The sequence below is a fragment of the Dama dama genome, chromosome X (assembly GCF_033118175.1).
Source record: "Dama dama isolate Ldn47 chromosome X, ASM3311817v1, whole genome shotgun sequence".
NCBI lineage: Eukaryota > Metazoa > Chordata > Mammalia > Artiodactyla > Cervidae > Dama > Dama dama.
This window is the reverse complement of record NC_083714.1, coordinates 130200049-130214093: the sequence shown is the minus strand read 5'-3', so window position 1 is coordinate 130214093 and position 14045 is coordinate 130200049. Positions and strand designations below refer to the sequence as shown.

The 14045-nt window shown below is 39.4% G+C and overlaps 1 protein-coding gene across 1 annotated transcript in view; it reads right to left on the bottom strand.

The window, feature by feature from the left end:
- Nucleotides 1-14045, bottom strand: part of ACOT9 (acyl-CoA thioesterase 9) — a 29150-nt gene that overhangs the window by 14544 nt on the left and 561 nt on the right. The window contains exons 2-7 of the mRNA XM_061137454.1: nt 9361-9452; nt 7288-7333; nt 5305-5475; nt 5024-5061; nt 1524-1607; nt 1024-1127 (exon numbers count right to left, since the gene is read on the bottom strand). Coding sequence (XP_060993437.1) covers nt 1024-1127; nt 1524-1607; nt 5024-5061; nt 5305-5475; nt 7288-7333; nt 9361-9452 — 535 coding nt within the window. The remainder of the gene's footprint in view (nt 1-1023; nt 1128-1523; nt 1608-5023; nt 5062-5304; nt 5476-7287; nt 7334-9360; nt 9453-14045) is intronic.

The following is a 14045-nucleotide window of genomic DNA, read 5'->3' as shown; positions in this document are numbered from 1 at the left end:
CTCTTTTTTAAAAAAACATTTATTAATTTATTTGGCTGTGCCGAGTCTTAGCAGCATTCAAACTCTTAGTTACAGCATGTAGGATCTAGTCCCCTGACAAGGGACTAAACCTGGGCCCCCTGCATGAGGAGCACAGAGTCTCAGCCACTAGGCCACCAGTGAAGTCCTTCTTCATTACCTTATAATAGCTGTTCTGACTTGTGCTCATCAGAGAGGCTGTTCCTAGATGCTACAGTAATCTAAGTGACTGTTATGGGTTGAACTGTGTCCCCCAATAAGATATGTTGATGTCCTAACCCTCAGTACAGGTGAAGGTGACTATATTTAGACATAGGGTTGTTGCAGATATAATCAGGTAAGATGAAGTCACACTGGAGTAGATGGGCCCTTAATCCAGTATTATTGATGCCCTTATAAGAATAGAAGAGACATAGAAACACAAGAGGAAAGTGATATGTAATGAAGAAGGAAGACAATGAGTGTTACAAGCCAAGGAATGCCAAAAAGCCAGCAAACCACTAGAAGCTAGAAAGAAGCAAAGAAGCCTTCTCCTATACAGGTTTTAGATGGAGCATGGTCCTGCTGAGACCTTAATTTTGGATTTCTAGCCTTGCAATTGTACAATAATTAATTTCTGTTGTTTTAAGCCATCTGGTTCATGGTACTTTGCTACAGCAGCCCTAAGAAACTAACAGTAATCAATTCCATTTGTTTAACAGAACTCAGACTGTTGTGAAATTCTCTGGGGTAAAACCAGAAACAAGTACCTTAACGTGGAGCCATATATGATTTGAAAATAATAAACACTAAGCATAAACACCAAATAATCTGTCAGTCTTTGTTCTGTTCAGGAGGATACTAATACACCATCTGTTTAAAGTGAACTTGAATTGCTCTTCTATAAGTGGAAAACTTATACAACTATATACCTGTCTATGGATAGACAGGTAAGTAAGCTTTTCTTTCACTGAGGCTAGCTGGCTGTATTAGAAAAAAGGGGGCAGACTTTGGGCACAGACACACCTGGAACATATGCATCTTCACTTCCATGGATGTCTTCCCAACCCAACTAACATGACCACTGAACTTGATGTCCTGTTCTGGGCTCAAACTCTTCTTACACATATCTACAAAACAGAAAATCAACCTGAGCACAAACCATACTCCAACTTTTCTGTACTGCAAATGGACATATTTCATTTGAAATTTTTGTAAATTCCATTATATTTCTTTTTTGTCTTGAAAACTAAAAATATGATTCCTTTTTGACATACTGAAGACATGTGTATGTCTTTCTGAAAAATAAGGCAATGCAAAGAATATAAAAAGTGAAACCATAATCATGAAAAACCCTTCCACTCGAAGATAATTATAAAAAACATGTTGGTACATAGCTGACATTTTCATATGCATATACATATATACATAAAAAATTCCTCCATAAAAGGAAAACATTTCCTCTAATATCAATATTTCATAATTACTAAAAATTCTAAGTATGTCAAGAAAATACTATCATTTACCAATCTTGTCCACCAGGGCTGTAACTATTGATAAAGGAGACATCTTAGCTGAATGAATTTTGTTGTGCATGTAGCAAATAAGAACTGTAGGAAAAGAGAAGAGAAACAAATAAAGGAAAAAGCAAAATTATTTTTTAATGTTCACAATTCACTCCTTGAAATTCATAAACAGTCTTATCTGGTTTTGAAGACCCAAATCCCCATATCCCACTACTGGTCATATCCTAGAACCAAAGATTTTGATACATTAATGACATCTAGAAATCCTCTAATCTGTCTGTTGAATTTTAGCTCTGATGAGGAAACTGAAGCCCAAAGCCCAGGTCTACCAGGTGGCTTATCATCACTCAACCAAGGTATGGTGCCTAAGTCAGAAAAAGACCCCCAACACACAAGTCTGAAAACACCAAACTTCTTCAAAAAAGAGAAATAAAAGACAAGGACTCACCTACCTGTTTTCCTCTTGACTCTTCCAGAATCATGAAGCTATTATTTGGCTTAGAGCTCTCCCTCCTTCCCCATAATACCCTTGGCTCCTACACTACCCCGTGGTGATCTGTGTACTTCCCATATTTTAACAAGTATGTACAGGTGCCAAGCATGACTCAGTATACCTTACAAATATCAACTCATTTAAAATTGTAGTGTACTTCTTCAATAGCATCCCTGCCTACCCTATGATTCATTCAAATTTGTATCATCAACCCTTGGGACCAGGTCTGTGCTCAGTATCTGTTGAGTAACAATAAACTCTTCCATCCATGCACCTGCTAAAGGATGTACTAGGAGGGGGATGAGGAGCGAAAGGCAAGAAACTCCATTTACAAACCTTTATGGTACCCAGAAAGGAAACTGTAAGTGTCTGGCCTACGGCACATTAGTAGAAATGAAGACAAGAGAAAAGATCCAAGAGCTAAGAAGAAGGCAGGTTTGACAAGACTTGAATTAACTCAGGTATCTAACTTGCATGAGTGAAGATGATGTACCATTCACTGAGAAAAAGGATATACACAGGAAGAGCAGAGTGGACTATTTTCAACACACTGAATTCAGGAAGTCCATGGCAGATCCAAATGAAGACAGCCAAAAGGCAGGAGGACAAACTGGTCTGCAACTCACAAGGGCAGGCCAGGAAATGTTCCTTATGTAGCTCCCACACTAGAATTGATGCTTTTGAACCATGGTGTTGGAGAAGACTCTTGAGAGTCCCTTGGACAGCAAGAAGATCAAACCAGTCAATCCTAAAGGAAATAAACCCTGAATATTCATTGGGAGGACTGATACTGAAGCTCCAATACTTTGGCCACCTGATACAAAGACACCCCGATGCTGGGAAAGATTGAAGGCGGAAGGAGAAGAGGACGACAGAGCTGGACGTGACTGAGCGACTGAACTGAAGTAAACCAAAGTCAAGTGAGTGTGTGAGTGTGTGAGTGTGTGTGTGAGAGAGAGAGAGAGAGAGAGAGAGAGAGAGAGAGAGAGAGTGTGAGTGTGAGATCTTTTTTTAAGAGCCAGTAAGAAATTTTAGGGCTTCCCAGGTGGTACTAGTGGTAAAGAACTCGCCTACAATGCAGGAGACAGAGGAGACACGGGTTTGATTCCTGGGTCCAGAAGATCCCCTGGAGAAGGAAATGGCAACCCACTCCAGTATTCTTGCCTAGAGAATTCCCTGGACAGAGGAGCCTGGTGGGCTACTGTCCACAGTGTCGCATAGAGTCGGACACAACTGAGCGGCTAACATTAACTAACTCATGAATTTTTTAAGCAAGTTTATTAATTTCAAGAAAACGTAGCTAGGTGTAAGCCCAACAATGGATTGACGTCTCTCTTTTAAAGATTAACAGAGTCTTTCTTTAAATGCTTTCCCAACAGTTCAGTCCAAAGGCCCCAAATCGAGTGCTGAAGCCCAAGTGGGGTCAGGAGGACATGCAGTGAGGAAACGAGAGCCATGGCGCACCATGCTACAGCCCGAGCACAGGGAGGAGGGTGACCTGCAGGGGGTGACCTGGTACAGAGCAGCACCCCGGCGAGGTGAGGGGAGCGTCCATGAGGATTTTGAGGCAGCAGTCATATGAAACTGGCTACATACAGGGGAACTGATCAAATAAGTAACTATATTCTGGATAATGGAGCCAGCTGGAGAAGGGAATTACAAATGTGAAAAGGGAGGAATAAAGAATGAACCTGTGGCTAGATTAGAATTGGGACTATCGGTATGAATCCAGGGTTCCAACAGACAGACAAACAGAGATATAGGCAGATGGAAAGAAGGAAAGAGATAGATTGGCAGGCAGGTATAAATGTAAATGAACATGTATGTGCATATATTCCCCAGCTCAGATACTAAAAGAGCATTGGAATAGTGACACCCCAGCAACAATGACCACGCTAGCACTCAGATCTTGATTTCTCCACTGAAAAGATCCAGGGCTCCTCAGAGATTTGGCTGATTCCAGGACTGGAGCACAAAAAGTAGAAATGAGCCTAGAAGATCTTGTGCCAAAAAGTGATGAAGTGCTCAGAGAATGATGGGGACACATCCAAGAAAGAAAAAACAAACACAAAAAAACCCACAGAAGTCAGCATGAAGGGACAGAAACAGTCCTGGGACAATCTGAACATCAAAACAGACGACAGAAATACATTCTAATCCATTCAGCAACATAGGAATCCCTGAGTCCCTACTGAGTTTAAAATAATTGATAAAAGTCTGATGAGGAATGGGATTTTCACAAGTCCCAACAGGGTACTTATTAATTAAAAAGGGGAAAAGAGTAACTTTACAGCAAAGAAACCTGGCAGACACCACCTTCACCAAGGAATCAAAGATAACATCTCAGGAATAGGACAAATTAGAATTATGCACTATCTGCTAAGATGCAACAGAAACACAGCATCCCTTCTGTGTCACTCCAGTCAAAGATGCATGTCCCAAATCTAATCTTGGGGAAGCATCAAACAAAACCAAATTAAAAGAAATACCACAAAAGAACTGGCGTATAACCTTCAAGAGTATCAAGGTCATGAAATTCAGGGAAAGACTGACGAACTATCTGTGACACAACAACTAAATGCAACATGTGATTCAGAAGTGGATCCTCCTGCTATAAAGGAACTCTGGCCAAAGTTGAATGGGGTCTGAGGATTAGACTGTCTAAATGTCAGTGTTAATTTCTTGATTTTGAGGGTTATCTTGTAGTGATGAAGGAGAATGTCCTTGTTTGTAGGAAACACATGTGAAAATATTTGGGGGTGATGTGCATCGTGTTATCAACATACTCTCAACATGATTCAGGGAAGAACAACTCCTTGTACTCTGTCACTTCTCAGAAAATTTAACTAAATAATTATGACAATTCAGAATTAGCAGATGCCATTCTTTTTCTGCTCTTTTAGAATATCTTCATCTGTGCAAGTTAAAGAATAAAAAGACCTTTTCCAGCCAGAGGCATCAATGTATTGATGTAAATCCCTATTCAAAAATATTAAAATATCAGTACCTCCTAGGCTATCAAGATCCTCAAGAATCCTGCCAAACCTGTGAAATAAAGAAAACTGTGATGAAATGAAAATCATGATGATCACCCTTTAAAAAAAATAACACATCATGGGGTGATAATTATCTACTAAAATGTATTATGGTGATGGTTGTACAATTCTCTGAATATATTAAAAAACAGATAATAACACATTTTAAATAAGTGAACAGATCTCAAAATTATAACAAAGAAAGGAAATAAAATAAAAACAAATGGCACAAGCAAAAATAGTGCTGTGTTACCTTACGGTGTTTTGAACAGTCAAATATTTCTCTCGTAATTCAGGCTGACTGCCCAAAGGCAAGAGAACTTCAATGTAACTGTCTTTCATGGTCCTAGGAGGCAGTCCTTTTTGTGACTTAGCCAGGAAACTATGAAGTAGTTTTCTTTCCTCCATTGCTTGCACATGGTCTCTGAGAAGAAAGGATACAAGCTTCATGAAACACAGGAACCTGCTCTCCCACAACTTCAGTGCTATACAGGCCAGTCAAACACCATGAAAGGAGGAAAGGGCAGGTCTGGACCTACCTCATCTCCTTTTCCTTCCCTCCCTTCCCACCTGCCACTTAGTGAAATTAAAAATGTCTTTATAATTTCTCAGCCTAGTAGATAAGAAAAATACACTTGTAAGTGATACAGATATATCCAAATGAACGATACATTCACCCTCATCAAAAAGTGTATTCAAAGAACAGAATCTTGGAAATCAAACTAAAAATACAGAAATGGACATAATAAAAAATATATATATAAATATATATGTAAATGCACTAAAGAACAACATGGCCACTGAACTCCATATTCCCATTTCTCACCTGGACAAGTCTCGTTTTTTCTGTGCCCCAGCTCTCTCTCTCTCTCTGCCTTCAATTTCAGGAAAGAGAGACAGAGGAGGAAAAATGGAGTATATCCAAAAGAAGTTTGGAAGGCAGACCAAAAGGTAAAGAGGAAGATAATATGAAAGGAAGACAGAAAGGGAAGAAAAAGAAGAGACGATTAAGGTGGAAGAGAAGAGACACACAAGGGAATAGGGAACTAAAATGTTCACAGTATCATTCATTAAGCTGTCTTTCTAAGCTTACTTATGAAGTATAACTGCCAGAAAGGTGGAGCCTACAAATGGAACCAGGTAAGTCCAGAATATGGAACATTCAACAAGACAAATGGCTTGGCCTCTTTAAAGTTAAATAAACTCATAGGGATAAAAAAGGAGGCAAGGGGGCAAGGGTAATTATTATTCTACATTAGGGGAGACAAGAGCGTCATAAGCATGCAATCGTTTAATGGATCTTGATTTTTATTAAAAGTTATAAAAAATATGTGGGGAACAATGGAGGAATGCTGAATATGGATGAATAATATACTATTAGGGAATTACTGTCAATTTCACCACATGAGAGAACATCTTACTTACTGGAGATTTACAACTGCTTATTTTGTTACACAGGAAAGCATATTTATTTATTAGAGATGTACTGGAACATGAAGTGTCGTGAACCTACATATCCAGTATATGTAAACTGGCAAATTTGGAAAAATGTTCCTAGGTTCCCAATTCAGATGGTGGGAACAAAAGGTATTCATTTTTTTCACTTTTCAGTAAATTGAAATTCTTCATACAGTGAGATAAAAAGAAGTCATTAGGTAATTTTTACACCAACAATAGATTATTATTACTGTGCTTTCTCTTTATCTCATTTTAGCCTCAAAATTCTGTGCACCAAGAGGGATACTACCCTATTTTACAACAAGGAAATACTGACAGATAAAGATTGTATGGAAGATCTGGTTAATTGTGAACTCATAAGAAGCAATAAAGGAGTCATGCTTCATTAAACAGATGAACCAGCAAACTTGGGGTCAAGTTCCAAACCCCAGTACTCAATCGTTCAATGTCTGAGTTTCAGTCTCATCATATGCAAAAAAGGAACAGAAACATATGTCATAAGCATGTTCTAAGTTTCACTGACAATCAGTGAGGTAATATACCTGAATGCACTTTGAAAAATGTAGAGTACATGTAAATTACATGATTTTATGACAACAAAGCATCAACTGATGAGTATTGCTGGAATGTTGATCTTCTCCCCCAAGTGAAAAAACCTCTCAATCCATTTCTTAACAATGGGTTTCCCCCATTCCTACAATGGGAGCATCAACTGAGCCTAAATAAGCCTGGCATACCACTCCATAGATAGAAGAAAGAATGAACACAGAGTGCATACCTCCAGTTTCTGGATGCTCCTACTATCTCCCGCAACTTATCTCGAACTGAAATAAAAATAAAGAGGTCATTCCATGAAACTAAGAATGTGAGAACTGGATTACAGCAATGAGCTCCAGAACTTCAAAAAGTGAGTCATGCATTCAAAATCTTCAAAGAGCCATGAATTTCCATTTAATGCCATAAACAAACAGCTCAGGGAAGGGATCAGGCCTCTGAGTCCCCAAAACTTGAAACAATTACTGTTTCCTTAGTGCTGCTGCTGCTGCTAAGTCACTTCAGTCGTGTCCGACTCTGTGCAACCCTATGGACAGCAGCCCACCAGGCTCCTCTGTCCACAGGATTCTCTAGGCAAGAATACTGGAGTGGGTTGCCATTTCCTTCTCCTTCCTTAGTGCAGAAAAGAATATTCTATGTCAATCACTGGGACTTATTGGGCTGGCCAAAAAGATCAGGTTTTCCATAAGATGGAACGGAAAAACCCAAACTTTTTTTCCTTATAAATAAGCAGAAAAGGGTAACTCTGATTATTCATGAGATGAGGCCATGTATCAGCATCAGTAGGAGTCCCTTTATGATGAAGACATTATGAACAGAATCCCAGCCTATCTTCTTATAGGCAGTGGAACTAATATCAAAATTTGAGTCTCACTCTAATTGATTTCTCATACATTTATTTACATTACCCTAAATGTTAGAAAATTTGAGGCAAGGAAAATGAAGCAAAAAAGGAAAGGCAAAGAAAGCAATTTAAGTTTAGTTGATGCCCATTGCCCCAAACTGCAAGAATAAATTAGTGCAAAAAAAATTTAAGCACTTAAGAAAAGAGCTGATACCAATTACCACACACACACCGTGATTCACATGTATAGGTGAACATGCTATACGGATAAAGGGGAAATAGATTAAACAGTAGTTAGTCAACATTAAAAAATAAATCTATAGGATTTTAAATAATGTTTTGAGTTAATGCATTGTTATCTAGCATTTTAAAATATACATTCTGGTTATAGAAAATTACATACAGTAATCCTTGTTCCTTCAAAAACTAAGTGATCAAAACCAAATATGCTTAGATGAACATGCATTTTACTTTTCATGAAAAAGTGGTTGATTTTTCTATCAAACAACTGTCATAGCAAATTCCTTGGTGACCCAGTGGTTAGAACTTTGTACTTTCATTGCTGGGGCCTGAGTTCAATTTCTGATCAGGGACTAAGATCCTGCAAGCCACACAGTATGGCCAAAAAAACCCAACTGTTATATACCGTAAATTAGGTCCAAACTCTAATTACAATAAAACCATAGAGTACTGTGCCAAAAATATCCATCAGTAAATTAGTCTTATTTCTGACTTTTTTTTCCTCTCAAGTCCTTTAAATAAAAGAATGGACAGAAAGTATCCCAAATAGTACACAGATTACTGATGCTCAGTGATAAAAACTATTATTATTAGTTTATAATGAGTTTAAAAAGAGAGGCAGGTGCTGAGGGCCAAGAAAACAAAGTAAATTTTAAATATATATATGTGTGTGTATATATATACATATATACACACAAAATTTTAAATATACATAAAATACACATATATATATTTGGATCCTTTAAAGAAGCCATAATTTTCATTATAATGACTATTCCTACACTGACACAGACATCCATAGTTTCCACATCGTATTAGTAACTGAAAATAACTTCGATTAACCATAGATTAATAGGATATCTCTAACAAAACTACAGGCTAGGAGTTTTTAGTTGGTACAACTGAAGGGCCTGTCTCCTGCTCATGAATTACATCTTTTTTTCCATGCCTTTCCCTTCAGTACCTACACAGAGGACATAAAAATCATTTAACTAAAAGCTCAGTCCCTAAGGCTTGCAGGAACCAAAGGTCAAGTTCTGAATGTGATTTCTATCCAAAGCTATCTTGGTCATTTTATAAATGATAAGCTTATGAAAAAGCAACCTTTACTATGCCTCATTTGCCCTAACTGTCTATCTACATGCCTCTCAAATAAAACAGGGTATTTTTTTTTTCCCTATATGGGCCTAAAGGGTAAGTACACATGCTTGCCTTCACTGATGTGGAAGACATTCTCCAGGTTCTGAGGTTCTTGAGTCAGTCCTCTGCTGGGAGCAAGCAGCCCCTTGCTCAGGGTACAAAGCCTAAAAAACAAGAAGAAACACACTTAGAGAAGGTTCCATGGCTTCTTTACTCACAATCCCAAAGATCTGTGCCTCCTCTGGAGCACTTTGCCATTGCACACTCTTAGTAAATACTGTCTTTACAGTGTCTGCACTTGTTTCTCAAGTGTATGTATATTTGCTTATGAGGCTACACCATAAACCATCTCTCCAGTAAGAGTAAATTAGGTTAACAATCTACAAAATAAATAAATAAAAGATATCGACCAGGTTTCAGGGTTCTAACTTATTAGCTTCAGGAGCCCAGAATCTATTTGGTAAACAGCTGAGTAAACAAAGAATATTTATTTGGTTATTGTCATACCATACTTCCTCAATAAATAAACTAAACCCAATTAAAAGTCAATCAACTTTGAAAACAGAATTAACCCTTTCCAGGGTTACTCAAAGAGAGTATTTATTGTACTTAGGCAGAAATTTCCTAAAATCCAAGGTATTCACCCAAATATGGTTAACCTGTTCCCCCAAAACAAGCTGTTTAACTTGATTTTGGCTAGTACATAAGTTTTGACTCCTAACCACACACTCTGCTATCAGGGATAACACACATATAGTATCAGGGACTGACAGACTGATCTGTTGAGAGCCCAGTGGACTAAGGCAAGGCATTGAAAATGTCAAAACCCCAGATATTGTTATTCATTCCAGCTCAAGTGACTAACGCCAGGTTCAGTAATAACTAACTTATTTTCTTTAGAGTCCAAATCTACTATAGATTTCTCTTCTGAATTACAGCATTCACAAAGGGTCTCTAACTAAAAATATCTGGTAAAATCTCCATGTAGTTTTCAGCCATGTGCTACTAGAACAAATCCTGGTCCTTTCACCAAGTCAACTACTCTAACTGCAAAGAATACAGAAAGGAGCACATGCTCAGTGGCTAAATTAACTCCTTAGCCAGCCAGACATCACACTGTCTCTGATATGCTCCCCGCTCATCCACTAAGACCAGAATGCTTCCTAAAGGGTTCAGCTTTTGGTTTTGTGTTTATTCTCCAATCACACAGCTAACAAGACTCTATCTTACACAGTTTTGGTTTATCTTTTCCCAATAAATTTTCCATTTCTGTATTTTTATATGTGGATTAATATCACAATCTTCTTATTCTTGACCTTCTAATTTGCATTTTCTCAGAACATGAGCTGAACTTTTTCACTATTTCACTTTCTGTATTCTCTGTAGGTTCAAACCCCTCACTGAAGGAAATAGAGCATGTGGTCCTTCGTTCTGCCATCTCAGAAACTACTATTCTGCAACTGAATATATTGGGTTTTAAAAAGCACACTGGAAAAAGCTAAAAATCTTCCATTGCCACTATTAGCTGGAAGAGCAAAAAATCACGCCCTCAATACATTAACTGGGAATAATAATAGATGCAGTAGATGATCACAAGATAAGAAATGAGATCTGACTCTGAGTGGGTAAATACTTCAAAATACTAATCACAAACTAACAGGAGCTATACAACTCATCTCACATATTTGGGTGAATGCACATTTATACAAGCATTCTTTTTTGTTCCTTAAAAAGCAGCATTTTCTGCAGACTGAGGAAAACCATCTAATTCTGCCTGAGTGAAGAGCGGTGTAGTACACAGAGGTTAAGAGCCTGACCATGCTGCTTGTTAGCTGAGTGACCTTGAGCAAGTTACCTAACCTCTCTGAGCTTCAGTCTCCTCATATGTAAAACAGAGAAGTTAACACACATTAACCTGTGAGGGACATGCCTAGTACACTGACAAGTCCTCAAAAAATATGAGCTATTCCAGAAAGGCATGCTTCTTCAAAGTCTCCCCTAAAAGTCAAAAATGACCAGAAGTTTGGGAATAAGCCAGGCACTATAATGGACCATCTCTGAATAGAGTATCAAATGGAGATAGTAAAGAAAGGAGTTGATAAATACAGAGAAACACTTGGGTCAAATTATTTGGAAAACTGTGGTTCTGCAGCCCTGCTCTTTGCACACTGCCATAAAAAATGTGGAAATACATCCCTGTAGCACAATGAAAGCCTAATATCAATGCTCTTTTAAAAACTCATTGATTATACTAATCACGTAACCATATAACAAATTTCTATTCTGTGAATATTCAGTGTATTGTAACTTTTCACTACAATTTCATGTTGTCCCTACTGATAATCTGATGAAACCTGTGGCCCCTCATGCCTAGTAGCTGGGGTGGGGGGATATATTTTATTGACACACACAATGGTATATATTATTTCAGATGGTTCACAGACCACTCCCTTTTGACACCCCCATGGGTCCCTAGACTTAAAATATTGTGATTCAGATCAACCTCCTGGAAAAACTAAGGCCCAAAGGAATTAGATGACTTTTCCCCTGCCAGTCAACTAGCACACTGAATAGAGCCAAGTTCTTCTGATCCCTCCTCACCCCCAACACACACCACACATGTAGGGAAGCTGCTCTTTTCATAACCCTAGGCTACTTCTCTATCTACCAGACACTGAGAAGGCGGGGATGGGGGGTGGGGGTAGTGGAATGCTTCAACCACTGCCTAACATCTCAGTACCTCAGTTACTGGTTTACTCCCCAGTAAGCCCTCTGGAGTCTTAACTACAGCAAAACCTCTAGGCCTACAGCAGAAACTGTCAAGAGGCCTCTAGGAGAGTCAGGCCCTAGGACTCCGTTATTGAACCTTCCCAATGAAAGTAAACTAAGGAACCCAACCTCTCCATGGCTACCGAAGGGAATCACCAAAGTCGCATGCAGGTGTGAACAGAGGTCTTAACTGTTCTGGCTTCCAAGCTTAGGATGGGTGTCTGGGAAGAGTTTCCAGTACACAACCAGGCAATGACACTCACAGGCCCTCCATTTAGGAAAAATGCCTCAGTTTAGAGACTAAACAAATATAGGTGACTCTTCCACCAGTAAGGGGAAAAAAAGAAACTACAAAAACCGCCCACCAGTCAAATAACCTAAACATGCCAGACAGTCTGTACTCATTTATGTACTCTCACTAGACAGTAACAGAGTACCTGCTTGAGGTTCTACAAGAATCAGAAGAAAGGAATGGTAGCTATACAAGGAGCTCACAGCAAAAAAGGAGGACTTCTGAAATGGAGGAGAGGAGAGATCAAGGCAGGCTTTCTGGGAGAAGGCACATGGACAAAACCCTGGCGATTGTACAAGGCCTGTCACATCATGTCAATACAAGCTAAAGGCAACTGTGGTTCTTCTCCTAATGACTTTCAACCTGTCTTCAAGCAGTAAAACAAGGTTAATGAGAAAATGAGAGACAGAGAGACGCAGAGAACCTTTTTCAACTGACAGCAGGGTCCACAGGGACAATGAGAGAGATTCAGGGCCCCCAAGAGAACGGCTGGGGATCTCCGTCACTCGGAACCACTGTGGGCCACACCAGGGAGGGCTGGTACACCTGTAGCAGGATGAATTCAGAAGCTCCAACAAGGGTCGGCCCCCTGGGATGCAACCAAGCAGAAAGATCTTGGAAATAGCTGGAGTGCTCCGGTGTGGCGGCTTGGGACAGAGCCAGACATGCCCTGGAGTCTAGAGTCTTTTTTTTGTGTGTGTGTGTGTGTGTGTGTGTGTTGTTTTTTTTTTAATTCTTTTATTAGTTGGAGGCTAATTACTTCACAACATTTCAGTGGGTTTTGTCATACATTGATATGAATCAGCCATGGATTTACATGTCTTCCCCATCCCAATCCCCGCTCCCACCTCCCTCTCCACCCGATTCCTCTCGAAACATCCCACCCTCGCCTTCTCCCAGAGAGTTCAAAAGTCTGTTCTGTATTTCTGTGTCTCTTTTTCTGTTTTGCATATAGGGTTATCGTTACCATCTTTCTAAATTCCATATATATGTGTTAGTATGCTGTAATGTTCTTTATCTTTCTGGCTTACTTCACTCTGTATAAGGGGCTCCAGCTTCATCCATCTCATTAGGACTGGTTCAAATGAATTCTTTTTAATGGCTGAGTAATATTCCATGGTGTATATGTACCACAGCTTCCGTATCCATTCATCTGCTGATGGGCATCTAGGTTGCTTCCATGTCCTGGCTATTATAAACAGTGCTGCGATGAACATTGGGGTGCACGTGTCTCTTTCAGATCTGGTTTCCTCAGTGTGTATGCCCAGAAGTGGGATTGCTGGGTCATATGGCAGTTCTATTTCCAGTTTTTTAAGAAATCTCCACACTGTTTTCCATAGCGGCTGTACTAGTTTGCATTCCCACCAACAGTGTAAGAGGGTTCCCAAAAGAGAAAAGAGTCTAGAGTCTTAAACCGTCACTGGACAAGCTGGGATGATGACTTACACAAAAAGGCATCCTCCTTGTCCAAGTGGCCCAATCAAAGCCACTCCCCCACCTGGCCTTATGGGTCTTGCTGCTCTGTAAAGGTTAAGTTCAATCAGCACCAGGAGACCTAGTCACTCAGTTCTGAGGTCCTGAGAGGCCGGAAGGTACCCTGCAATCTCTACCCACATTACAACACACTCAAGTCAGAGTCCAAGTCTGTCAAGCACTTAACCTTAAAACATGCTCGGCAAAGAAGCGTAGAGGGCGG